This window comes from Osmerus mordax, chromosome 16, assembly GCF_038355195.1.
Source record: "Osmerus mordax isolate fOsmMor3 chromosome 16, fOsmMor3.pri, whole genome shotgun sequence".
NCBI classification, from domain to species: Eukaryota; Metazoa; Chordata; class Actinopteri; order Osmeriformes; family Osmeridae; genus Osmerus; species Osmerus mordax.
This window is the reverse complement of record NC_090065.1, coordinates 3,739,652-3,765,356: the sequence shown is the minus strand read 5'-3', so window position 1 is coordinate 3,765,356 and position 25,705 is coordinate 3,739,652. Positions and strand designations below refer to the sequence as shown.

The following is a 25,705-nucleotide window of genomic DNA, read 5'->3' as shown; positions in this document are numbered from 1 at the left end:
GCAATATTGAAGTATAATTTAATTAATTGGATGGAAGTATATCTGTATGTTATCATTGCAATAAAATATAGAAATCAACTTTGTGTCCTGGTGAGTGGTTATGGTTGAAAGGAGAATACATGTGGATATTATTAATCACAATCTTTGTACTCTTAATTCTAGAAGTGGGAATGAAATGCTGCCTCCTAGAGCTGGGAAACAGCAAAGCCACAGAAAGCAATGCAGCGTTATTAAATAACATTAACACATATAGAACTGAAATGTAATTGAGCATGAAACACAGTATTAACTAAGAAATACATTTTAATTTAACATAAAATCACAAATAAGATTAGCCTGTGTCTGCAAAACATTTAGAAACGCCTGTATCTAATGAATGTAATTATCTAGGTTACTTCCTTTGAATAATCTGATAGATAATGGAGCATACTGGCACACCCTGCTAGTTTAGACACAAATGCTGTGTACACCAACCTTTCATCAAATGTTCTGAGGCTTACATTGTATATATTTATGTTTTAATCTGCAAACATTAGAAATATAGAAAAGAAGATTGATCTGAAAGACAAGCGTTTAAAGTGAAACCACATCTGTGTCAATCCTTTCAGTCAATTACATGGGCTTTTTAGCCACCATAAACTCAATCAATAAATATTACGCAAAAGTAACCTGTACTCAGGCAAATATGTACAAATCATTTACACTGATCACTCTAAACAGAATGCCAGACTTCTAGAGATGCTATGCTACACTTTATCCAAATATAACATGCTACCCATTTACTTTAATTCCAGTAATTTGTTGTAGGGTAAAACCAAATCCGTCGGATATTCAAGTATAATTTCATAAATATTCACTGCTCAAGTTGATTACAGCGTGTTCAGAGTATGAATACCCTGAGAGTGTTTGATATATGCTTGTGTGTGTTGTTCAGGCCCCCAGTTTAGCGGGAGAAGCATTCTGCCATAGCTCTGGTCCCTATGGATCAACTGAAGGGTTTTGCCTCTTTTTGAAAAAGCTCGGAAATGTAACCGCTTTGAGGCGAACAGCTGTTTCAGTTATCGGTATCCGAGTTGTCAGATAGGTCATCGGCTAGCCTGGCCTGCCTCTTCCTTACGTTCCAGTGCAGACACTGGGCCAGGCTCTCGAACCAGTCGTACACCAGGTCGTGGCAGCAGATAGACGGCACGGGGTAACAGGACGTAGTGATCTTGATACTGCAGGGACAGGCAGGAACAGAAGCTGAAGATAGGTAGGCAGAGATGGGAAGTAACAAAGTACAAATACAAAGCAGAGGGCAACAAGAAGAATGGCTGACGTTGTGGAAGAGACAGAAGGATTTATCAATGTCGACATGACTGAGAATAGACACATTCCTGATTACCCAGGCCGTGGGAGATGTTCGAAATTGTCTGTGTCAAAAAGGATTCCTGGCGAATGCGCTGCGTGTCTATATATAGTGTATTTTTGTATTAATCTGACGTGAGGTCCAGTTACCAGCGTGAGACAGAAACAGGTAGTAGTAATGGTTACTTCTTAAGTAGGCTATATGTCAGAGCCTATTCTTCTTTACTTTACCTTGAGTGAAAAAGTGAAGTCAGCACTTCAACCTTTAAAGTCTTTTTAAGAGTATCTGTACTTCTACTTGAGTGAAGGATGTGTGTACTTTTGCCATCACTGCTGATAAGTAACTTACGAGTTCATAGCCTCAACCATATACCCTCATGAATTAGTAGAACTAGGTTGTTGTTACTTAGTGGACGGCAAAGGGATGTTACCACCACGACTATCTCAGAAACGAAAGCTTCTGAACAGCAACTGACCAGTCTCCATGCTGGATCTCCTGTCTCTTCCTGCCATCGAAGGACACCCAGGCTGTGTTCCGGGCGTCGGGGGACAGGGTTATCTGGAGAGAGAGAGAGAGAGAGAGGGGCGGGTCATAAAGGAACAACCACAGGTGATTAGTCAACGACAGGGAGGACTATGGGTGACATTAAGACAGCTTTGCTCCAGTTTAACAACAACACAATACAGTCCCCAACCATCCCCTCTCCCGTTCCCTCTCCCCATCCTCTCTGTCCTTCTCCCCTATCCTATCCTCTCTGTTCCCCCCTTCCCTACACTCTCCTCTCCCCCCTCTGTCTCCCCTTCCCTATCCTCTGTTTCCCCCTCCTGTCTCCTGCTCTTCCTCTCCCCCCCCCCCTCCCCCTCCCTCCCTCATGGTGACCTAGACGCTGTGGCCTACCATGAGCTCCACGCCGGCAGGCACCACGATGGGCCTGAAGGAGAGCGAGTGAGGGCAGATGGGCGTGACCATGATGGCCGGAACGTTGGGGTGGATCATGGAGGCTCCGGCCGCCGCCGCGTACGCCGTGCTGCCCGTCGGCGTGGAGACGATCACGCCTGGGAGAGGGAGGGGAGGAGAAAAGGGGGAGAGACATGGGGAGAGAGAGGGATGGAGAGAGGGAGAGGAAAGAAGATGGAGAGAGATAGAGAGTTGTCAGTATCAAGGCAGTAAAGTGAGAGAGGTTGCTCATCTCTCTCACTTTAGGGAGGGAGGAGATCACTTACATTTTTACATTTTAGTCATTTAGCAGACGCTCTTATCCAGAGTGACTTACAGTAAGTACAGGGACATTTCCCCCGAGGCAAGTAGGGTGAAGTGCCTTGCCCAAGGACACAACGTCATTTTGCACGGCCGGGAATCGAACTCGCAACCTTCTGATTACTAGCCTGATTCCCTAACCGCTCAGCCACCTGAATCCCTGATCACCCTGTTCTCCTCACCGTCGCCCTGCACAGAGGTGATGAGCCGGCCGTCCAGGTACAGGTCTACATTGGACAGGTAGGAGGAGGGGCCTCTGTCCACCACCACCTCATTCAGCACCTGCCAAACACACAAACCCTTTCACAGTTACACTGAAGTCTAACCCACTCAAATCCTTTCAGGATGCCAGCCTCTCCTGTGACCAGCAGGGGGCAGGTTTGAGTCAAAGCCTCGCCAGCCTCGCTAGCATTCGTCCGCCTCCATCTCTGACACGGGTCAAGTCAGTGTAATATTAATTTCATGTTGGTCAGTTTACCAACTCGTGTTGATCTTTTGTCCTTCAGCTATTGGATTCTTTATCGTCCCAAGGTTGTTTAACAGGCGCCATGGTTTCGACACTGATGTAGGCTATGACTAATCCCCATTCAAATGTTTGTTGACATTCTCTCTCTCTCTCTCTCTCCTTTTCTCTGAAAGTCACACACACGTCAGGATGGGTGCAGCTATGAGGTATGTTGTTCCAGAGAGCGTCAGACAGGAAACATCCAAGCAGAAATGAAAGTGACGCTGCTGTTGCCATGGCAACAGGCGCAACAGAGCCGTTCACATTCCAACCGGCTCTTGTTTTCACCCTCGGGTTTATTATGACTGTCTCCATGGCGACCGGCTAAAACGTTCACGCGCGCGAAGGACCAGCAGAGGGAAATGAGTGTCTGGTTGGTCTCAGAGCACAGGATGCGATGTCTGCATCCCCATTGGTAGTCTGCGCCCTCTCTCTCTCTCTCTCTCTCTCTCTCTCTCTCTCTCTCTCTCTCTCTCACACACACGCGCCTCCTACATGACTTCATCACATTAAGGGCTTATGGACTAACACCTGCATCTCTGCTGTCGTTAGGCTAATAGGAGTAAACTGGGAGGAAGGATAGCTAAGCACCATATGGGCGATGTAAATGTAACTAACTGTAAATGATGTTCGACTGGACATCAGTGGCCTACAGTGGACAGTCCCTTAGCGTAATTTGCTGTTCATGTCCCAGACAGCATTAGTACTGCCTTTAACTGTTCCGGGAATCCAAATGAACACACACTTAACAGGCCTTCTCCAGGAAATAGAAAAGTCACAGTAGAGAAGAGATGTCACTTCCTGTCATTTACAGAACTGGTGTCATATTCTAGCCCACAGACACTGTTTGGTTAAAACCCCCAGGTGCAGTCAGTTTGTGTATTGTTCTAATATTTGAGTTGAAAACAAGGGTTCTAAAGACCTATCCAACAGGTATTACACAGTATCATGTGACATTGAGTATAAACATTACGTTATACTCAACGTTAACTGCCCAGTACTTGAGAGGATGTATTTTCATTTCCACATGGTCCATTCTGGCATGTGAGGATGATCTTGTTCAGAGACTGGAAGCAGGGCTGGTGGGCTCTAATCCCAGGTGAGGACTGACTATGTAGGCTCTAATCCCAGAACTAACCAGGTGGGCTCTAATCCCAGGTGAGGATTGACCATGTAGGCTCTAATCCCAGAACTAACCAGGTGGGCTCTAATCCCAGGTGAGGACTGATCAGGTAGGCTCTAATCCCAGGAATAACCAGGTGGGCTCTAATCCCAGGTGAGGACTGATCAGGTAGGCTCTAATCCCAGGAATAACCAGGTGGGCTCTAATCCCAGGTGAGGACTGATCAGGTAGGCTCTAATCCCAGGATTGACCAGGTGGGCTCTAATCCCAGGATTGACCAGGTGGGCTCTAATCCCAGAACTAACCATGTAGGCTGTAATTCCAGGACTGCCCAGATGGGCTCTAATCCCAGGTGAGCACTGACCTGCAGCTGCAGGGTGACCTTGCCAGCCTCACTGGTGGAGTGACTGGGAGGCAGCAGGCCGTTGTGCTCCTGCTGCTGGTGGGCCCTCTGGAGCAGGTCCTTCACCACCTTCACCTTCAGACGACTCCTCAGCGTGATGGCAGCGTTGCCTGGCACACACACAAACTACATATATATTTTACCCACACACATATATATATATATATATATATATATATATAGGTATAGATATTACAGATGTTAAGACAAACACAGTTTATTGCAATACATTGCTATTACACCTCGCGTGTGTGTTTCTGTGTGCATTTTTTATTTGTGTTTTAAGTATATAAGGACACAGATTTGCATGAACACACAGAAGCAAAGTCAACCAATGAGGGTTGTTTCGGGGAGATCAATAATGTGACATTCTTATGTTTCAAAGCTGAGAGTGAACTTTACCTTCAAACACTTTGGCCACCTCGGTCTTGTAAGATTCAAACTTGAACGGCGTCAGGAAACCCAGAGAGCCCAGGTGGAACGCCATCACCGGAGGAACACTGCCCTGGAGAAGAGAAATAAAGAAAGGTTTATTTACGGTAAGGTTTAGTTACGAGTTTTACGGATAATTGTTTTACAAAAAAGGTTTCTAAAGGTTTTCAGAATATTTTCTACAAAATGTTTTGAAAGGTTGGAAAAATATTTACAAAAAAATAAGTTTTGAAAGTTTGAAAATGTTTTGGGGAAAAAAAGGTTTGGAAAGGTTGAGAACACTAAATATTTTCGATTTCCATCCATCCACACCATGAAGCAGTGTTGTAACGACAGCTACCTGGAACAGAGAGGATGCGTAGAGCAGAGTCCCATCCCCTCCCAGACAGATGATCAAGTCTATGCAGTCAGAGATGTCGTCATAACCTGCAAAAACACAACAACAAAGACAGAACCGTTCAACGGAGGGCTGTGGCCTTGATGTTACAGTCAAGAGCTTGCATGGCATAGGACCCTGACCTTCTCTGAAGGTACACAGCTGATCACGGATCGATCCGAACGTCTCGTCCTGGGACAAGGTGGCGTCATCCACAACCCTCCTCTCCACGTACACCATCATCCCTTTCTCCTGGAACACAGACAATAACGGGATATTACATTTATGCATTTAGCAGACACTTTTATCCAAAGCGACTTCCAAGAGAGAGTTTTACAAAAGTGCATAGGTCACTGATCATAACAATGAGATAGCCCCAAACATTGCGTGTAAACAAACATGAAGCATACATTGTGAAAACCAAATAAGTCCCAAAGGGAAGAACAATAAGAGCATGTAGTTAGACAAGTTACAATATCATATCATTATGTACTCGTGTAACAGACTTATTTATTCACAGTGAGGAACAGTACAGGAAGGAATTTGAACCTGCGAACAACTTGTTGTTTCAGGACGTACAACATATTTAAAGTTTCAAATATTTTCCATAAAGAAAATACAGCTTGTGTGGATGATGAGGGTGTGTGGAACATCATAAAAGTGATTTGAAGAGTGTGGTTTGGGCCCGCTCAGTTGAACTGGACACAGCTGGGATTGTTGTGGATTCTGTCCAGAAAAGGGTGATCTAATCTACTGGCCAAAGTACCAAAGGAACTCACACAGGTTTTTGAAGAGTTGAGCAAGTTTTTGGACCAGTGAAGGTGTTAAAGCAATAGACAGAGGTGATAGACAGCAATGAGCCATCAAGGACTGTCATTCTCACCCACTTGTCTGAGTAGCATAAACGATGAGGTGTTACATTCGGTACTGCGCCAGAGCACAGCAAATAGTGGATATTTCATATTTGAGGAACTGTAGTTCACCCTCACCCCAAACCGCCCACACTCCAAACACACCCACACCCTACCAACAGTACACTACCTCCACCAGGAACCTGCAGAGTTCTTTAAAGGGCTCCACCAGGCTCTCGTCCCTGATCTTCCTGATGACCAGCACGTTGGCTGGGGGCTTGTTCCAGGTGAGCCTCTGGCTGGCTGGGTCCTGGATGTGCCTGAGACAATCACACACGACACACGCATTTCTACGGCAACACACGCATTGCTACGGCAACACACACATTGCTACGGCAACACATCTTCCTCAAGACTCACTCTACGCTACTATCCAGTTACATTTGATAAATCATACCGTGTTTCTTTTGATTTTGACCTTTCTGAGGACATTTTTTACCGTGCCAACATCAATGCCCAATGATTGTGCAGGGAAAAAATCCTCATATCAGTAACTCAGTAGTTACTAGTTAACATGACAGTTTTGAGGGATTTGATGTTGACATAGTTTGTTGAGCAAAGGTCCAAAATCTGAATGATCTTTGATCTGAGCCTTATATTGCACTAAAAAAAGTCCATCTAATGGCAATTCAGTATGCATAAGCCACCTTACCTCAGTATCCGATTGCACTATGTTGACCACTCACGCTGCTCATTCTTATTTCTATATATATTTTATTTTATATTTAAATAGTTGTATTCTTAGATTGTTTAGTTCTTAGAAATAGTTCAACTTTTGTACTTTTACTTAATTTAAGATTCGTATATGTTTAGCGTTTTGCACCTCCCTGCCACAGTAAATTCCGTGTTTGTATAACATACATGGCGAATAAACCGAATTCTGATTCTGATCTGAAAATGTCATTTTACCTTTTGGCTTTCTCTTGGTTCGAAAGGTGGATGGCAGGCATTGTTGCTGTTGTGTGTAGTCACACAGGAACCGTCTTCCAGCTAAATGTTCTGACCCAGAGCCAAGCAGGGCAACACTGACTGAGACACTTGATATTCTCTCAATCTGTGGTGTCATCAGAGTTCCAACCCACAGACCTCTTGGCAACCAATTACAACCATCCTCCCACCCCACTGCACCCCCACTGACCCCATCTTACAACACTAAATTATATAAGACTTTGTCAATGATGCAACTGACCTGACCACAAACCTGGTTTCCTTATTCTATTGGTGCATTCTAATAGTGTGTATGTAAGGGAGTCAGGTGGCTGAGCGGTTAGAGAATCAGACTAGTAATCAGATGGTCGCTGGTTCGATTCCCGTTTGTCAAATGACGTTTGTGTCCTTGGGCAAGGCACTTCACCCTACTTGCCTCGGGGGGGGAATGTCCCTATACTTACTGTAAGTCACTCTGGATAAGAGCGTCTGCTAAATGACTAAAATGTAAATGTATGTGTACAACTACCTGCTATCCATTTCCCACCGATGCTTACATAACTGAGGTCGGGTTGGGAAGAATACAGGCTTTGGGTCCGAAGTGAGTTGCAGGATATGGACCATGAAGAAAGTGGGCCCTCCTGTGAGGAAGATGACATGCAGACAGTCAAATACAGTGTCATTCAGGTTTGGCCAAACATTTCGAGGGCAACTCTGCATCAGCCTCCCTCTCGCACATCTCAGACCTCTTAGGGGAGCTCTCCGCTGTATCTGACGCGAGGCCTGACTGGTCCGGCAAGTGTTCGTGTTGGCCTGGCAACCTCTGCCTCTCCGACTCCTCGAGCATCTGTTCGTGATCATCTTGCCGTCGCTGTGACCGCTTTCCCTCTTGGGGTCGCCGTGGTGACCTGGCCTGGTGCTCGCAGTGCTGCTTCGAGGGCGGAGAGGACTCTGTCTGCTGCTCAGGCGACCTGGCACGCCTCTCGGGAATGGGCGCAGCTGTGGTCGAGGGGCTCACACCCTCCATCTCATCCATGCTGTACAATGACACCATGCAGCAGTCTAATATGTAACATGTCAGTGACGTAACCAATAGGCTGCTGGGAAAGCAAGTACGCCTTTTAGACTAGCTATGTATTGCTATACAACACAGCGGTACCTACAGTACTAGGTTAAGTTGATAAATTGCAGTACAGTAGTAGTCAGGCAATCATTAAGTGACTCACATTTGCCAGTTTGCAATACGTAAGTAACTTGACTGTTGTCGCTAGAGCTAGTAGTGTGGTACAATACGTTGGCACACAGTAAGATGATGCCCGTCTCACAAACATACTGAACCCCACCTCTCACTTTTACGCCGTCTCACGTGTGTCTGTGAGCGTGACCTTGGCTTCGCGTAGAGCTACATAGTTTGCATTAAAAGTATGGTACATGGTATACATTGAGTTATGTATTTACCTGGGCAGGCCTACAGTAGCTAGCTAGCCAGGCAGTATTCAATCTGTTGGTCCAAATACTTTCGTTGGCTAGCAAGCTAGCTGGCTAGCACCCCGGACACAACACTAGTAGCACTCTTTGTAGATCACTGACTGGGCAAGGAATGGTAATGATAGAACAATTATATTAATTATGAAAAATAATTCAACAGGCTTTCTTGTTAGCTAGCAATGGACTACTTTACACTAACCTAGCAAGTATAAAATCAGGTGACGAATCTAAACAAATCCTGTAGGCGTGGCCAGATAATGCGTCATCGCCGTGCGGGTTGCAGTGGTCAAACGCAAGTACGTAAGAGCAGCTGATAGATCTTCATGGTATTAATAATGGTTGATTTTTTACTATTGAGAAGATACAATAGTAGTTTGACAGCTGCAATGGGTTTCTGAAATTAAATTCACACGTGTTTTCATGAGCAGTGTGATCAGTGTTATTACTGGGAGAATACCTGTCCTCTATGTTCAAACTAGCATTACGAAAAGAAAGCCTATTATTTGTGCATAGAGTTGCTCTAGAGACAGGCCCTTATAGACCTAGCTCAGTAGGCTAGAGATTATGATGCTGTTAACACAGCATGAAGATATAACTGCCATAAGGGTTTCTATTTAATTCTATTCTAATCCCACTTAGTACTGCTAGTTTATGTACCCTTAGTATAGATAGTCCACATATTTAAATTTTAGGTCCCTATATGTTTATTGTATGCACCTTCCTGTCAAAGCAAATTCCTTGTCTGTGCAAACTTTCATGGCGAATAAATCCCATTCTGATTCTGATTCTAAGCATGCAACTAAGACTGTATGCTGAAGATGTTCACATGGCTCTCAAGTGTCAAGCATTGAGCGTGACAGTCACTCATTTCGGTCTTTTGTCACGCACTCCCGCTACACATTGTATTTCTCACGCGGAAAAACTATTTATAATATATTTAATATGCCGCAGCGCCTAATAGTCAAGCGCGTCTCCGTTGGAGTTCTTAGTCGAGCCTGCCACTTATCAGCCAATCAAAAAACAGAACTGGGCTACGCAATAGCCAATCAGAAAAGAACACTATTGTATCTGGGTACGATTTAACGCAACAACCAATGAAAAAAAGCATATCCTGGAATTGTTCACGTGATTCTGTTACAACGTCTTCCGAAAGTTTCGTTCACCCACAGAGGAAACCACTGGAGCTCGAGCATCACTTTGAACACAGAAGTAGGCCATGATCTCCTGTTAATCTTACAACAAATTCACAACTTGTTTGACACAAATGACAACTTGACTGCTGTTAGAAAATGTTTCCCAGATAATTAGCATCAGTTTTTCATGAGTGTCTGTAACTTAGCCAACAGTTTTACAGTCTGTTCACTGACCACACCTGCTCAGAACAAGTATTCTAGGCCTAGTCATATTTTCGTTATCACACGATGACTGACACATTATCACATTATAAACATCTCTCTCCAAATAGGCTTAATAATGTTATTAGCAATAAATACATTTTACATAGCCTGACGTTGTCATACTCATAATTCTAGTCATAATATGAGTCTGAGAACTCTCCGTTGGGCTGTGACTATGGGGCGTGTTTCAAACGAACCTTGACCCCCGGGGAGGGGGGGAATGTCACTCTTGCCTATCTTCAAAACTTGAGAGCCCTGTATTCAATGGGACTTGCAGATGGTGGCTATGCAAGCCAACACTCGAATGAAGTCGAATGAAAACAAAGCCGAGAAACCGCACAAACAGGTATGATTAGTCTAGCTTTCACGCCCTCCTCATACATATAATGGCTCAGTCTAAGTCAAAAAAGCATTCGTGGAACTTGAGACCTGTTTGTACATGCCTGGCCTGCTGCCCTGTGCATCATCAAACCATAAAGAGTTTGAACTCCACACAAATAATACGACATAATAAACACAGTATTTTGCAATGCTCTTCTGTCACTTCCTCGTTTTCAAAACCTGAAGCAGCCGAAGTCTTTTTCCTTGTGCATAAAACCAGCCAGGATTACTGGTGTGTTTATTACAGTGTCTTCAGTGCATTTACTCAAGGTAACTCAGATTTGTTTTTTATAAAATAATAGAATTTCCTTTGCTATCAATCTAAGTGAAGTTAGCTGTAATATAAATCTATTGCATTACTTACCTTTGTATCATTGTATGTGTATTAGTCCTTGGGACCCAACCGTTAAACCGCACACATCGCTCATCAGTTTTAGGCGTTGTGTCATATTTCCCTTTTCTCTTTTTTAAGCACCAAGAAAATCCTTGACTGTATAAATTACCTTGTGTGTTTAACGTTATATTGACAGTTTCTTCTTAGCACACCTTGAATCAAGATTATTGTCGTATCGACACCCATTAACTCATTGTAATTCAACACACACAGCTTTCTACACAACTATTCATATTCTGCTGGCACTTTCGCATTTTTAAAAGCTGTGACGAATCAACGTGTAAAAAAAATTCTGTAGTAAAGCATCCTCAAGGTGGGATCCTGCTTGTTCTACTGCATAACAGGTTTATTTCCGTTAACACGGGAGATCAAATCTATGAAACTTTGTATGACCCATGGGCGTAGATTTAGCGGGGGACGCTAGGTACTAGTCCCCACCAATATTTTAAGATGACAAAATTGTCCCCACCAATATTTTAGCAAACTCCTTTGTGTTGTAATTTGGATCGATTCCGAAAAAATATTTTGGACAATATATTTGCAAAACTCATTTGTATTATTGTTCGTCGCCCAGAAAAGTGCAAAAATACATTTTCAAGTTATCCAATGCGCCCTCGAGCCTGCGAGACAAGATGATGTAATTTAATTGGCTGAAGTGGCAGTCAGAAACACTTCGTGAATCTTGACTTGCAGAAAGAGAGCTGTCAGTAGTCTGACACGGTAAACTACTAAATACGCCAGGAAATAATAAAGCCTCATATTAGTATTTCATTTGGTCTCAGCATTGATATTTTTGACCCTTTTGTGATAGGAAAATGTCACCCAAAAAGAAAAGATGTATCAGAAGTTTTTTCAGTGCAACAAAGTGTTCTCGCTTTGCACATGCTTTCAGGAACTCATTTCACACGTATATAATGTACTGAGAAGCTAATCATGGAATTTGCTTTACAGGAACTTTAAATTCATTTTACTTCCTCTGTTCCTCTACAGTGTTCTTTCAAGCCACAGTGTAAAATCTGAGAAACCCAGGCATCATCATGGAAATCTCAGTACCATCCATACTGCTGGGCTTGGGAGGGAAGAGTCTCCTTAACTGGACCTTGGTTCTGCTCCAGAAGAAACACATGTTCTGGAGCTTTCTAGGAGTGTTCTCCTGTTCCCTGGCGTTGGTGGACTCTCTCCTGACCCTCAGTCTCTCTGTCCTCCACCTCCAAGGAGACCTTTGTGTCCTGGGTGTGCGGCTTACTAGACATCACGTGTGCCTGTTGGTGCAAATCTTTTCTTACACCTACGATGCCCTGAACTGGCCAGTTCTGACTGTGTCTGCGTTGGACCACTTCTGGATCCTTCTCCCTGGTCCGACATCTGCGTCAAGGGGACTGAAGCTTTGTTACATCACGGCCACCTGCCTTTTGTGGACTCTGGTCCTTCTCTATGTTTTCTTGGTATCGGGGTTCCGTCCTGTGTTTGGGAACGAGCCCCACCATCTGTTGCACAAGTGCTGGGTGCTATCCAGCACTCAGATGCCACAGGTTGCCATGGTGCTCTTCCTGACTATTGTGTGTGCGGTACTGCACATGCTAACAGGGCTTCCCCTGTCAAAGAACAGGGCTTCAAAAGAAACCAAGACCGATGCAAAGTCCAAAAATGCTACAATTGGCCAGTGTTTGTGGATATTTCTGAGTACCTGGGTTTGTTTCATAGTGCTCCTGGCTGTTATCTTGATGCTGCCTGACGGGATACCTGCCTACCTGGAATTGAACGTCGCCTGGCTGTGTTTCACCCGCAGTTTTATTATAGGTGTGTTTGTTTGGTGGTCAGCCCCACAGTTAGAGGAGTGTTCAGCCTTCAGTGACTATTTCTGCGACTGGAGGTTAAGTTTCCTGACCGATCAGGAAAACCCATGAAGCCGTAATGCAACACTCACAAACTCTGATAACACATGCTGAACGCCTAACCTGGTCGGAAGCAGGTTAAGTTGTAGATCAGAGATCAACCGGTATAAAAGCCCCGCCCACTAACTCATTCTTGATGATAATGACGTCACCGTTCATAGAAGATCCTGCGGAGTTTGGTGCGCGGATAGTGAGAGGTGCGCTCAGAAGAGCCAGAACATTTAGAGACCGACAAATCCCTTTGGCATTCCCTGATGATGAAAGATATAGATTCTCAGCTGAGGGAATTACGTATCTTTGCCAGCTTCTTGAGCTGTATGTTGCCAATGCGACACATCGAAGCCGTGCGCTCACAGTCCCACAGACTATGCATAGCGTTGCGTTATTTCGCAACGCTACGCTACGGGTACTTTTATGTAGTGTCATGTTGATATGTTATTCCTATTCACTGGGGTGTCTCCCCTTAACCCCTTCCGTTGTCCTTGGTTTGCTTTGACCCATTTTCTAATTATTTCCATATCCGAAATTTGGGTTTCCTTCAACGAAAACATTTCAAACCAAAAAGAACAATGTGTATGGTACCGTACAATGCTCTTCACAGGTGAAATAAATGATAATTTCACTACTTTCATTGAATTTGGATGTTTCATTCACTTTTATAGCATTTTTCAAAAAGAATAAATAGGACATTGAAAGAAAGAAATGGTGAAAAACCCTGCAAAAGACTCAAAATGCATAACACAAAAGCCACAAAAAGGTATAAAAAGACCAAAACGTAGAAAAAAAGTTTAACAAATACATCCTCATGTGTTTTTTGAATTAAAAGGCTCTTATACTATATATCGAGCTCCAGGGTTCTTTTATACAGGGCCCTCACATTGTCTGCTCCAACCTGAAACAAATAAAGAACATTTGTCTCTTTGCAAGGCACACTTGGAGATAGTTGAAGGTGTCCATTTGACTACTGTGTTTCACGGTTCATTGCTTATACCTCGTGTCTTTGTCTTGGCCTTGAAGTGGAGGCCCTAAGCTCAGGGGGAGGAAGAAGATCCTCTTCCTGCTGAGTTTAACACCAAAGCAATTTAATCAATTGAGTCATATTTGAAATGAGCACTTTAAGGACTTGTGGCTCATTTTCAGACAACCACCATTAGCTAGTCATTACAGACACACGTTCACACACTCTCACCATCTGTGGTTCAAGTGGTAAATAAAACTCAAAAGTGTACCCCCAAAATGCTCTCTGAGCAGGCAGACACATGTCTGTACAGTTTCCTGATAATCTAGGACCTCCACTTGAGAAAGTAAATGGCATATTTGATCAATATTCAGCAACCACATATGGCATACATACTGGCGTATGACTATTAGATTCACGACAGTGGGTGGTGGCAGCAAAACCACTGTATTTCCTGTCAATGGAGAGAACAGTAATACATTTCACTCCTATAGGCCTATTCATAAATAATTTTTGAATGAACATGGTCACATAGATTACTTGAAACATACATATGCTTGGGTTTCTGAGCTGCTGCCACCAGGGTCTGAAGAAATGACCTGTTCCACTCCTTCCATCATGCGGCGACCCTGATAGCTGGAGAGGGCCAGCTCCTCAGCAGGAATTAAGTCCTGTGGAGGAGGGCCCCCCCAGTTCTTTGCCTAATTTTTCTTCCTGTTGGCTGCAAGCAATTTCATTGTTCTATAGGCCCTTTGTATACCAATATCCTACAAAAGGGACAGACTCAGGCAATTCAGCCTTGTACTTGTTGGCCTTAAAATATGTGCAAGTATTGCCTACTGCTACTTACCATTTTGAATTATGTGTATTTTGTATTTGCTCCCACGATCGTTTGCCACTGCCAGGGTTGCGACTTAAATAATACAGCAACAAAAGTTTAACGTTATGGAATGCACAAGTGTAATTATGGTCACATCTTGTGCCTGGGGCAGTGATATCAATAAGTCATGAATCTTACGCATTTACAGCGTCTGCTATTTTCTGCCAGCTTGGCAGCAGCGACTTTGTTGATTTTTGTCTGTATTATATGTCTGTATTCCTGATATGTTTGTATTACAATATTTCACGCAGGAGGAGTAGACAAAGTTTGTAAGATTATTGTCGGCTCCTCCTGCATGAAATATGAGGCTCTTGTTTTTCTCACGTTTGCGATTGGACATACGGTGCAAACACCGGCCCTTTATGTGAACGCGCATGTCTCTAGATTGGAAAGATCCGGGATTGAGTTAGAGAGTTGATAACCGCCGTTGTGATACCGTGTATCGTGATTGCGATTGTTAGGCTTCGTGTAGCCGGGTAACTGAAAGTAATCCAGAGCATGTTGATCTTGATTCGTATTAAAGGCCTCTGGACATGGTGTTTGTGTTGACACAGGCTGCCACCAAAAAAAAAAATGCCCTCGCAGAATGGTGACGCTGTTATGGTGACACTAACTTAAAAGTGAATGACTCCTGAAAAGGACTCCTGAGAGTGAATGACTCCTCAGTGAATAACTCCTGAAAATGACTCCTGAGGGTGAATGACTCCTGAGAGTGAATGACTCACCCTCCTAAACTTGTAATAAAAGAAACAGAAAACACCAGTTTGACACTACAGAACTTTACTTGAATTTGATCCAAGTTCATTGTCTATACAGGGTATATACAATATCTGAAATCAGGGGGAGGGGTGGAAAATAACTGACAAAACAAAACACTAGATACAACTGAGGTATTAGCTAAAAGCATTTACAGGTATGTTGTTTACTAGTAAATATCAATTATGATGAACGGTTAGAGATGCAGTGTCTTCTGCTTAAAAAACATATTTTATATCACAACATGAGGTAGGAGAACAGTGTCTCGTTTCATGCAAGAACAAACTTCTCATTACACTGTATTATTGGCAACATAGTATGCAATGGTCATTCACAGACACTGTTTCTTGTTTCAGAATAGCATCGAGAAAAATAAAGTTTGAATCATTAAACAAAGCCATAAATATTGTATCTTTCTAATATAATGTGTAAGGTGTACAAATTGATTAACATGGTGTGCCTATCTCGAGTAACAAGTCAAACCTTATCATGTTAGAAATCATATCACAGTTGTAGCCTACACCCTAGTCCTCTACACTGTTATATCATAATGCTGCTTGTCAACCTAAACGCAACAAAGCATGAATGGATCCCTTCAACAGTTAGGAATCCTGCTTGTTTTTGATGAGCCCTAAATATGTTTGATTATTATTCTTATTTTTTTTTATATATCAAGGGCACAACTCTTGGGTATGCTACTTCTGTATGCGAATGCTAGGAACTGTACACTTCAAGGTAGGCCAGAACAAGTCCTTAAAAGTGAGTTGGGCAAACTGCACACCAATAAAAAAAAATCTGTACAAAGCATATCTAACTTGTCATAACACTGCAAGAAAGCCCAGCACACTGTGTTCCACCTACTTCCTCCTACTTCTAGTCCTTTGTTTTATTATCAATATGGCATACAACCAAGTAGATATACAGCACCCCCCTGTGTATAAAACGCAATTTACACAGAAAAACTTAAACATACATCAGACACCCCATACCTGTGTAAAAAAATTTAATAAAAACCGTTGCCTGCTGGAGAGGTAATTATGGCAATAATAAAACAATACTGATTATCGTGTGATTGATGTAAACACATCAGAACCATGCATTCCGTTATTACAAGGATGACCTTCCCCAAGAGTAAAGTCTCAGAAAGTCAAACTAAACGACCACACACAAACACAACCACAGAGCTACGTGAACACGTGTATCCCTTTTTAGCGACTGTGCTTCAGTCTCTGCCAAGCAGACGGTACACACGCCCACAATAGGCACACCAACGTGATGCTTCCCCATGTTTCTCGTCCAATCAAATGAGGCTACATTTGTGTGGTGGTGGTTTGTCTGCTGAACAAACGTTTAGTTCACTTCAATTAAATCGAAAAAAATCGTCCCATGTTCGCCCCGTAAATCATCATGCTAAACAGCGACCTTAACAGTTTGTGCGTTTGGGTGAGAGGGAACAACTACATGAACAATAAACATTAATTGAGTGGCTTGGTGACAACAGACATAAACCATAATGGGTTGAGACATGCAGGAATTATTTTCCGTTTAATTTCAATGATTATTCTTTCTACAAATATTCAGAGCATTTCAAAATTTGTCGGGGGAGGGAGGTCAGTGGAGGAAGGAACCAGGAGGAGGGTTTTACAGTACACAGTAAGCTATCAAGATGAAATTCACAAAATATTAAGTAGTCAGTTAGTGGGGGGAGGGGGGGGGTACTGTTGCAAAAGCACTTCTGTTCCTATTCCATTTCAGTCCTGTGGGTCGGGTATCACAAATCCATGCATTTCACTCTCAACACCAATTTACACCCTTCAACAGGGCTAAACCAAATACACAAGTCAACTCTGAATTCTTCAAATATTATTCAAGCAAAAAAAACTAAAAAAAATATTCAAAAAAACAAAAACATTTAGGCTGTTTGGAGCCTCTGTTCTGGTCCAATTTATATAACCTTTTAAAGATTACTCATAAGAACAGCTAATATATTAATGACTACCGTATATACAAAGTGAATATAAATCTTTAGTTAATACATTAAATATCGCATTTCTTATTTTCAGGAAAAGTTTATATGGAACAATAGAAGGGTGTAAATTTGCAATATAGACTTCAGACATCAAAGTAGCTGTCTAGTTTTTTTTTCTCCTCGTGAAAATAACTGTTACTGGCTTAACGTGGCTGGTAACAAATAGGAACTGTACTCTGCCTCAGCATTGATTGGCCTGTTATTGTCAAGGGAGCTCTTTAGAAATCTGCATTGAAAGGTTTGGAGCACAGTGGAATGTCTATCAATTTGCATTTATAGCAGATGCATAAGGAGCTTCGAAGTTAAGCTGAGGCCGATCCCGTCTCTTTTAAACAATTATTTACACATTCACTCTCTGGGATCCCGCTCACTGGCTATAAAAGATTTTCTCCCTGGCAACTCCACAATGCTCCCTATTCCTCTGCTGTGTGTCTGCTCGCTCTCATGAGCAGCTTCAAAACAACAGCCAAGACCCCAGCTGATCTGGCACTGGAGATGAGTGTGTAGTGTGTGTGTGTGTGTGTGTGTGTAGTGTGTGTGTGTGTGTGTTGAAGAGGGGAGGGAGCGGGGTGGTTGTGGGAGTAAGAGGGGCGGGGTGGGTACAGAGATGGGGGATCCTGTACCGGGCACACCCTGGGGCAGTGGAGGCCCCAGACAACAGCAGCTGCCCCCCATTCTGCCTGGGATAAAAGGGGCTCCCCCTCTATCCCGGCGTCCGGGCCACCCAGCCAGGGAGACAGAGAGAGAGACAGAGAGAGAGAGACAGAGAGAGACAGAGAGAGAGAGAGAGAGTCAGCGAGAGGGCGTCAGTCCTTCATCCATCCCTTCTTTCCTCCCTCTCTTCTCAGTACTGTTTGTTCAGCCAGGCGGAATAACACTGAGCAGGGGCCACATCCAAGGACCAAACCGTCCTGGACTAATTCCCTTCACCTGTGACCCACATTTTCATAACAAGATGACGCTTTCACAGCGAGGGGGTGGCAAAAAAATAATAAAAAGAAGTCTCTGCTAACAATGAAGTTAGCATTAAGATAAACAAAGACTTGGAAGGGGCTAGTACTGTAGCATAGATCCTCTACTGGGAAACTGTGTTGTCGTTCCCTGACTGATAACGTGGACTAGACGGCCACTGTCCAGTCCAAGTGTCTGTGTGCATGTATATGTAAGATACATGCAACACGTTAGACTAGCGCTGTGCTACTGCCAAGCACAGTTCAGAATGAAATAGAACAGAATGGATGGTTTCTGAGACCTTGTACCAAAAACAGCGTGAGTGAATTCCAAACGCGCCACATTCCATTCCCAGAGGGGGCTCAGATTGATGCACGACATTTTCTCTCAGCCTTAAAGCTTGGGTCTTCAAGGGCAGTGTAAATTCTTGTCTCTGGCCATCGTGACTGTTTCCCCGCTGTGTACAGGAGGTTGTTTTCCCAGTAGAGGGCATTGGTGTGTTTGCCAACAGGTGTTTAAATTGTGAGGTCACAAGGTGGAGAGGGGGTGGGGGATGAAGGATATGGCCGGCTGTAATCACAGTCACAGTCAGGCTGTTTGGTCTAGAGAGAGGAGGGGAGGGGGGGGGGGGGGAGGAGGGCGGAGAGGGAGTCCAGCTGCAGCTTTGCAGACAGACAGACAGACAGGAGGAGTAAAGGAGCAAGTCTAAAGAGTTTGTGTTTGAAGGCCAACCTTGCTCAGAGTCTTTCATCTTCAACCTATCTGACATTCATCACCATCTATTTTCATATAACTGCAAATGCTATGTACAATAACGTTCTACCTCCCCCCATATACTTTATGTTTTTATACACATAGAACCTTCTTTTTTTTCTCCCTCAGATGTTTCTTAGCAAAAGAAACTAAATATAACGTGAAATGAAAATGTCCATGCAGTTTCCTGCTGTGGCTAGTACTGAGCACCGCTGAGACGGAGCACACGAGTATGGCCGCCATTTTGTGTCCTTGGGCCCCGGTTGCCGTGCCAGGTAGTTGTAGTACGAAGTAGAGTTCAACTCAATCGGAGTAAAGAGGCTGGGATCAGAGTCTGTGTCAACTCCCAAGTGTCTGTAGGTTTACGACACATCAAGTCCAGTGTCCAAGTAAGAAGAAAGAAGGGATGAGGGAACGAGGGGACAAGAGGAGGAGGGAAGGAGAAAAACAGAGACCCAACTCTGTGAAGCAGCTGTTCGGTTTCAGTAAAACTATAAATAAAAACAAACATACATCCCCAAAAAGGTTTTAAATACTGTTTTAAGGATCGAGGGAAATGATTGAAAAAATAATAATAATAAAATAAAAAAAACAACAAAGAACTTTGAAGTGATGTTGTATTAAAAAATAAAACAATGACAAGTTGTTATACAATGCTAAAATATATATATGTATTAAAAAAATCAAAGGGAGGTGTGAAGGAGAAAAAGACAAGTTGTTGAGACAACAAGCCACAGTTATGGGTGTGTGTGGGTGTGTGTGGGTGGGGGGGGGGGAGGGGGGCTAAAGAAGTCAGGAGAGTTCTTCTTTCAGGCTCAAGCTGTTTTGTTTTTGTCTACAGTATGTAGTCTTTAACTGGCGGGGAGCGAGGGTGACGGGGTGGGGAGTTGGAAGGGCGGCGGGGCTGGTGGAAGATGAAAAAAAAAAAGATTGATGGATCAAGGGAGGGGGGACGGCGGCGGCTACTTTTGGCCAGAGGCAGCTTCGGGAGCCTCCGAGGAGGCGGGAGGAGGGGAGAGGCTGCGGGGGCCAGTGGAGGAGGACGGGGTCGGGGGTGGGGAGGGGCTGCCTCCCGCCGTGCCAGACTGGGCCATCTGCTGCCGGAGCTGGGAGATCAGGCACTCCAGCTTCTCCCGCGCCTCGCGCTCTCGCCTCAACTCCCCCTGCAGCTCCAGCCTGTCGGTCTCCGCCCGCTCCAACCTCTGACGCAGGTCCACCAGCTGGGGGAGGAGAGAGGGAGAGGGGGAGAGGAGGAGAGGGAGGGAGAGGACGAAGGGAGGGAAAGTGAGGTCAGGTTAGTCTGAACGGTACGCAGACATTGGCATGCACTGGACACATACACAGATGCAGACACACACACACACACACACACACACACACACGCAGTCCTACAGCCAGACAGTCTGCGCTAGATGCCAGAGAGCGAGTGGAGGGAGACTGGGCTTTTGTACGAGAGCTGGAGGGGGGGAGGAGGGGGGGCGAGATTCCAGAGTCCAGCCCAGCATAACAGCCCCTATCTCAAGATAAAGTCTAGTGGAAACCCAAACAAAGACCCAGTGTACTGCACAGACTGATCACACTGCATGTCTGGCTAGTAGTACACACACACACACACACACACGCTATCTCTATATCACACACACTTCCCACTGAGTGTCAAACATTAAATGACTCAATCAATAACTTGCAGATTTCCCAGGTGTGGTGTGGTGGTGTGCCTGCCTGTCTGTCTGCCTGTCTGTCTGTCTGCCTGCCTGCCTGCCTGCCTGCCTGCCTGTCTGCCTGTCTGCCTGTCTGTCTGCCTGTCTGTCTGTCTGCGTGTCCCCAGCCCCAGCCTGTGTGGCATACCTGGGCGGTGTACTGGGCCTCCTGCAGGTGCGTGGCCCCGGGCTCACACACGCAGCTCTGCTGCCTGAGCTGGTCCAGACGAGCCTCCAGCTCCCGCTGCTCCTGCCGGGCCTGCTCCAGCCGCTGGGCCTGCTCTGCCTGCACCGCCTCCAGCTCCACCTGCAGCTGGCTCCGCTCTGCAGACAGCTCCCGCAGGCGCGCCGCCTCGCCCCCGCACACCGCCTCCAGCTCCTGGACACAACGGGACACGCTACGGTCACACTCTGGGTCTCTCTCTCTCTCTCTCTCTCTTGCAGTGAAGAACGTGTGTGTGTTTGTAGTGAAGAGCGTGTGTGTGTGTGTTTGCAGTGAAGAGCGTGTGTGTGTGTGCGTGCGTGTGTGTGTGTTTGCAGTGAAGAGCGAGTGTTTGCGGCCGGCCAGCCAGACTCACCACCTCCAGCTGCAGCTGTTTCTGCAGGGTGCAGTTGAGCTTCTCCTGCTGCCTGCTGTACATCTGCATGATCTCCACCACGATCCTGTCCTTGTCGTCCTCGCCCCCCGCGTCCTCGCTCGTCACAGCCAACGCCCCCGAGTGAGGAGGAGGAGGGGGGGGGCGGGGAGTGGGCGGCTTTCCTGCTGCCCAGGCTGGTCTCCATGGAAACAGCCCGCGGTTCGCATTCCCGCTCTTGCTCTCTCTCCTCGGCGGCGGTTCGCTGGGATTTAGCGTCCTCGGCTTCGGAGGCGGCGGGAGGAGACGCGTGGAGGTCTGAGGAGGGAGAGGGAGGGAGGAGAGAAGGAGAGAGAGGTTGAGAGGCGCTGGAAACAGAGGACGGTCTACTGTGTCGTTGTCGTCCTCCCAACGGCAGTTGAGTCAGAGTCTCCATCGCCACGGGATACGAGGCCCAGCCCTCAGACACGCCCACACACCAGGGATGAGAGGGATGGCGACGCCCCTTTCCTGATCGGCTGATAATGATGGTGTGTCGGTGGGACCTGGGCTAGTGCCCCGCCTCGCTCACCACGGGGGAATGTCAGACTAATATATTCATATATGCGTGACAGGAAGCAGGCGGTGCCTTTTAGACTCACAAACCTAAATGGGTGACTCACAGAGTGAGAGACAGGCAGAGAGGGTGTGAGTGTGTGTGTGTGTGTGTGTGGGGGGGGGGGGGGGGGGAGGGGAGGGGGGATCAAAGCGAGAAAGGTGGGAGAGAAAGTGTGAGCGAGAGAGTGAGAGAAAGAGTGAGCGAGATAGAAAAGACAGTGAGAAAAAAAAACCTGCGATGAATTAGGAGGATGGGAAAGAAACAGAGTAGAAAAAGCTGTCAGGGTGCCACAGAGGGGGGAGGTGTGAGAGAGGATGTGAAGATAGCAGCCAGGGAAAAACAGAGAGAAAAGGAGAAGGAGATGAAATGGGAAGAATGAGAGAGATATGGAGGTTGTGATGAAGGAGAGGAAGCGGGAGGAGGAGGGTGACAGTGTGGAGGGAGGGAGGGAGGGAGGGAGGGAAGGAGGGAAGGAAGGAGGGAAGGAAGGAGGGAAGGTAAGCAGGTTCTGCTGTACTTTGACCCCAACACCTCTATCCCAGAGACTGGTACCTCAAGGTGTGTGTGTGTGTGTTTGTGTATGTGTGAGTAAGTATGTCGGTGTGCATCTGGTGTGTGATTGTGTGTGTGCGGGTCTATTTGTATGTGTCTGCATGCGGTGTACGTGTGTGTGTGTGTGTCTGCATGCGGTGTGTGTGCATGTCTGTGTACTGACCCATGGCGGGCTGGTCAGCAGCCAGGCCTCTCCTGCTGTAGTGCTGTTTGAGCAGAGCTCCCAGCACGTCGGGGCTGACCTCCTCCTCCCTCCTCAGGGACACGTTGGGGGCAACCATCTTATCGTAGGTGTACAGGTAGTAACTGGAAAACACACACAGGACACCCACAGTTACATTTACATTTAGTAGACGCTCTTATCCAGAGCCACTTACAGTAAGCACAGGGACATTCCCCCCGAGGCAAGTAGGGTGAAGTGCCTTGCCCAAGGACACAACGTAAAATAGCACGACCGGGATTCGAACCGGCAACCGATTACTAGCTCGATTCCCTAACCGCTCAGCCACCTGACTCCAGTTACATACAGAAAGAGCAGCGCCGCAGCACACGGCTGGCCTGCGTGGTTGTGTCAGGTCATCCGGACTGACTGCTCATCCTGGTGTATCCTGGGCTGCTGACCCAGAGAGCAGACTAGTCTGAGCTCTACCTGAGGTCACACTGCTAATCCTGGTTCACCCTACTGTCTGGACTAGCGTACCGACCTGGCTGGCTGTCATGGGGCTAAACACACATAATTCCACGCTAATCTGGGGCAGATTAGCGTGGACCGCAGACTGTGTCCTCACGCCATCCCCAGGGAATTCTGGGAATGGAGGGACGGTGAGTGGCAATGGTTTAGAGATTATACTGTACGCACAATCCAGAATACCTACAGTCATTTATTGTTGCACCGATTCACAATCTAGTGGATGGATGCCTTTATAGCAGTGTGTGATTCAGCAGGGGATGATCTGAGCACTGTGGAGAGGTGCAGTGTGGGTAATGTAGTACCTGGGATGCACCAGAGGAGAATGGCCGGACTCCTCTTTGATGTCAGAGAACAGGCGGTTGAAGACCAGTGAGGGTGGACCTTTACCCTGGAGACAGGACGGAAAAACAAGCCCGAGAGAGTCATGACGTGAGCGTGTGGCGTCCACAAAGGGCATGGCATGCACGTTCCACACCCTCACATTTGTGTCTACCGGCTGTAACGAGGAAGACAAATTATACGAACAAATCGAGTTTGTATTGTGAGCGTATTAGAGCGCACCACACACACACGCGGCAAAGAGGGTGGGTGTGTGTGTGTGTGTTACATGGCTCTGCCGGTAAACTAATTGTGAGGGGTAGCCCATGCTTGTGGAGATGGATGGTTTCTAAGAGCCGGGCCAGATCCCTACTAGGCAGAACACACACACATCTCATGATGACCGCTGCAACACAGAGGGGAGGGGGAGGGGAGGGGGAGGTGGGAGGCAGGGTGTGTCTGTCCTTGTTTGTGTGTGTGTGGGAGGGTGAAAGATGAGGAGGTCATAGTTGTTTTTCAGTGTGTTGTGTGTGTTTACTTGCATGCGTGTGTGTGTGTTTGTTGGGGGGGCAGGGTATTGATAGCAGGGGAGGGTTGGAGGTTGACACAGATGAGGGGGGGGGGGGGGTTGAATGGTTGTTTGAGAAGGGGGGGAGGTGAAGCGTGCCTTTTGAATGGAGGTGTGTGTGTGAGGGGGAGGGGGGGTGACCTGGGAGTGTGACCCTGTGTGTAGCAGGCTGGAGAGAAGGACACTGGGGGGGGTAGGGAGGACGGAGGAGGGAGAGGGAGGAGAGAGAGGAGGGAGAGAGAGCTGACCTTTCTTCCAGAGTCGGTGTCGAGCTGCTTGGCGCTGGGGGAGCACATCTCTGTGGGGGATCTCCTCACCTCGTCCACAGGCTTCTGAAACAAGCACACCCAGGGGAGGGGGTCATGGGTTAGGATCAACACCGCGTATGGGAGTCAGGTGGCTGAGCGGTTAGAGAATCGGGCTAGTAACCAGAAGGTCGCTGGTTCGACTCCCGGCCATGCCACATGATGTTTTGTCCTTGGGCAAGGCACTTCACCCTACTTGCCTCGGGGGAATGTCCCTGTACTTACTGTAAGTCGCTCTGGATAAGAGTGTCTGCTAAATGACTAAATGTAAATGTATCAAATCACATTTGTCTGTATGGCCTTTTTTGTAGCAATGTCGCAGAGAGAGGGGTACACACACGGCCATAGAACTGCACCTAAACCAACCTAAACCCTCACGGAAGACGAGGGAAAACGACCAGGCAAAACCCATACACTGTCCAAGCAGCACGTTCGAGACAAGCCTGAGGAACTACAGCGACCAGGACATACAGAGGCACAACAATGACACTTCAGAGAGGAAGCCAGTCAACTACCACCGACGTGGACAAGAAAGACGAACAGCGTCCTACAGGAACACAGAGGAAGAGAAGCACCATCGACGAGCAAAGAAACAGACCAGGAGATGGCAGATAGTGGGAGGACCATAAATAAAACAGACAAGACTGTGTGTGTGTGTGTGCGTGGGGGGTGGGGTGGTGCTACATGAAGCACAGCTGGAAGTAGTATTTCGTTTAACACAAAGACCTGTTTGTGTGTGAGAGACATGTACATGATTCTGTCAGTCTGGCATACACACACTCGTCTGTTTGGTAAATACTGCTGGCATGGCTGCCTGTGGGTGTGTGGGTGTGTGTGTGTGTGTAGGCTGTGTGGGTGTGTGTGTAGGCTGTGTGGGTGTGTGTGTGTGTAGGCTGTGTGGGTGTGTGTTTCTCTGAGCTTATCCAGGCCACAGTCAGCAAGAGACCACAAGCTGATGGGCTGATGCTTATCTCTAACAGACAGGCCTGACAATACAGACTGCCTACAGTTCCACTGAGCTGACACACACACACACACCTGACCAACTGGTTGCCGAGGCACCAAGGAAACTAGACTTTCCTGCAGAGAAGGGGGAGGGGGGGAAGAGGGGAAGGAGAGGAGAAAGACAGGAAAAGGTGGAGCTCAAGAGAAAGAAAGATGAACAAGAAGGAGAGTTCCAAAACCAAGAGGATTGGAGAGGTGAGTAAGGAGGAACAGTGAAAGCCATATTGTA

At 46.2% G+C, this 25,705-nt stretch overlaps 3 protein-coding genes across 6 annotated transcripts in view; 1 reads left to right on the top strand and 2 right to left on the bottom strand.

The window, feature by feature from the left end:
* Positions 1–250: 250 nt before the first annotated feature.
* Positions 251–9,000, bottom strand: nadkb (NAD kinase b). 3 transcript variants are annotated; one of them, XM_067253992.1, is made up of 13 exons: positions 8,970–9,000; positions 8,741–8,867; positions 8,029–8,319; positions 7,840–7,923; positions 6,486–6,615; positions 5,588–5,696; positions 5,409–5,494; positions 5,039–5,141; positions 4,598–4,746; positions 2,788–2,887; positions 2,246–2,403; positions 1,824–1,906; positions 251–1,217 (listed from the first exon to the last, which is right to left on the bottom strand). In XM_067253992.1, exons 3-13 carry the CDS (start codon positions 8,316–8,318, stop codon positions 1,055–1,057), a joined length of 1,455 nt encoding a protein of 484 aa, XP_067110093.1. In that variant the 5' UTR covers position 8,319; positions 8,741–8,867; positions 8,970–9,000; the 3' UTR covers positions 251–1,054. The 3 variants fall into 3 exon arrangements, with proteins under 3 accessions (XP_067110093.1, XP_067110094.1, XP_067110095.1); XM_067253993.1 differs by lacking the exons at positions 8,741–8,867; positions 8,970–9,000 and having other exon boundaries at positions 7,812–7,923; positions 8,029–8,272; XM_067253994.1 differs by lacking the exons at positions 7,840–7,923; positions 8,029–8,319; positions 8,741–8,867; positions 8,970–9,000 and adding an exon at positions 7,265–7,441.
* Positions 9,001–10,422: 1,422 nt separating this feature from the next.
* Positions 10,423–13,686, top strand: gpr160 (G protein-coupled receptor 160). Of its 2 annotated transcripts, none has more exons than XM_067253996.1 (2): positions 10,423–10,513; positions 11,933–13,686. In XM_067253996.1, exon 2 carries the CDS (start codon positions 11,980–11,982, stop codon positions 12,847–12,849), a length of 870 nt encoding a protein of 289 aa, XP_067110097.1. In that variant the 5' UTR covers positions 10,423–10,513; positions 11,933–11,979; the 3' UTR covers positions 12,850–13,686. The 2 variants fall into 2 exon arrangements, with proteins under 2 accessions (XP_067110097.1, XP_067110096.1); XM_067253995.1 differs by lacking the exon at positions 10,423–10,513 and adding an exon at positions 10,725–10,818.
* A 6,382-nt stretch (positions 13,687–20,068) lies between these two features.
* skila (SKI-like proto-oncogene a) overlaps positions 20,069–25,705 on the bottom strand; it is a 34,362-nt gene continuing 28,725 nt past the window's right edge. Inside the window, 7 exon segments of the mRNA XM_067253991.1 lie at positions 20,069–20,384; positions 21,013–21,243; positions 21,443–21,607; positions 21,609–21,757; positions 22,753–22,895; positions 23,583–23,668; positions 24,415–24,498. Of these exon segments, the coding sequence (XP_067110092.1) occupies positions 20,127–20,384; positions 21,013–21,243; positions 21,443–21,607; positions 21,609–21,757; positions 22,753–22,895; positions 23,583–23,668; positions 24,415–24,498 (1,116 nt within the window). The 3' untranslated portion in view covers positions 20,069–20,126.

Excerpts from the sequence above, each read along its gene's own strand:
- nadkb (XM_067253992.1), bottom strand. The coding sequence starts at position 8,318 with ATGGATGAGATGGAGGGTGTGAGCCCCTCGACCACAGCTGCGCCCATT. Across the intron at positions 6,616-7,839 it reads CCCAACCCGACCTCAGTTAT|GCACATCCAGGACCCAGCCA; the intron begins GTAAGCATCGGT and ends TGATTGTCTCAG. Across the intron at positions 5,697-6,485 it reads TCTGCAGGTTCCTGGTGGAG|GAGAAAGGGATGATGGTGTA; the intron begins GTAGTGTACTGT and ends TCTGTGTTCCAG.
- gpr160 (XM_067253996.1), top strand. The coding sequence starts at position 11,980 with ATGGAAATCTCAGTACCATCCATACTGCTGGGCTTGGGAGGGAAGAGT.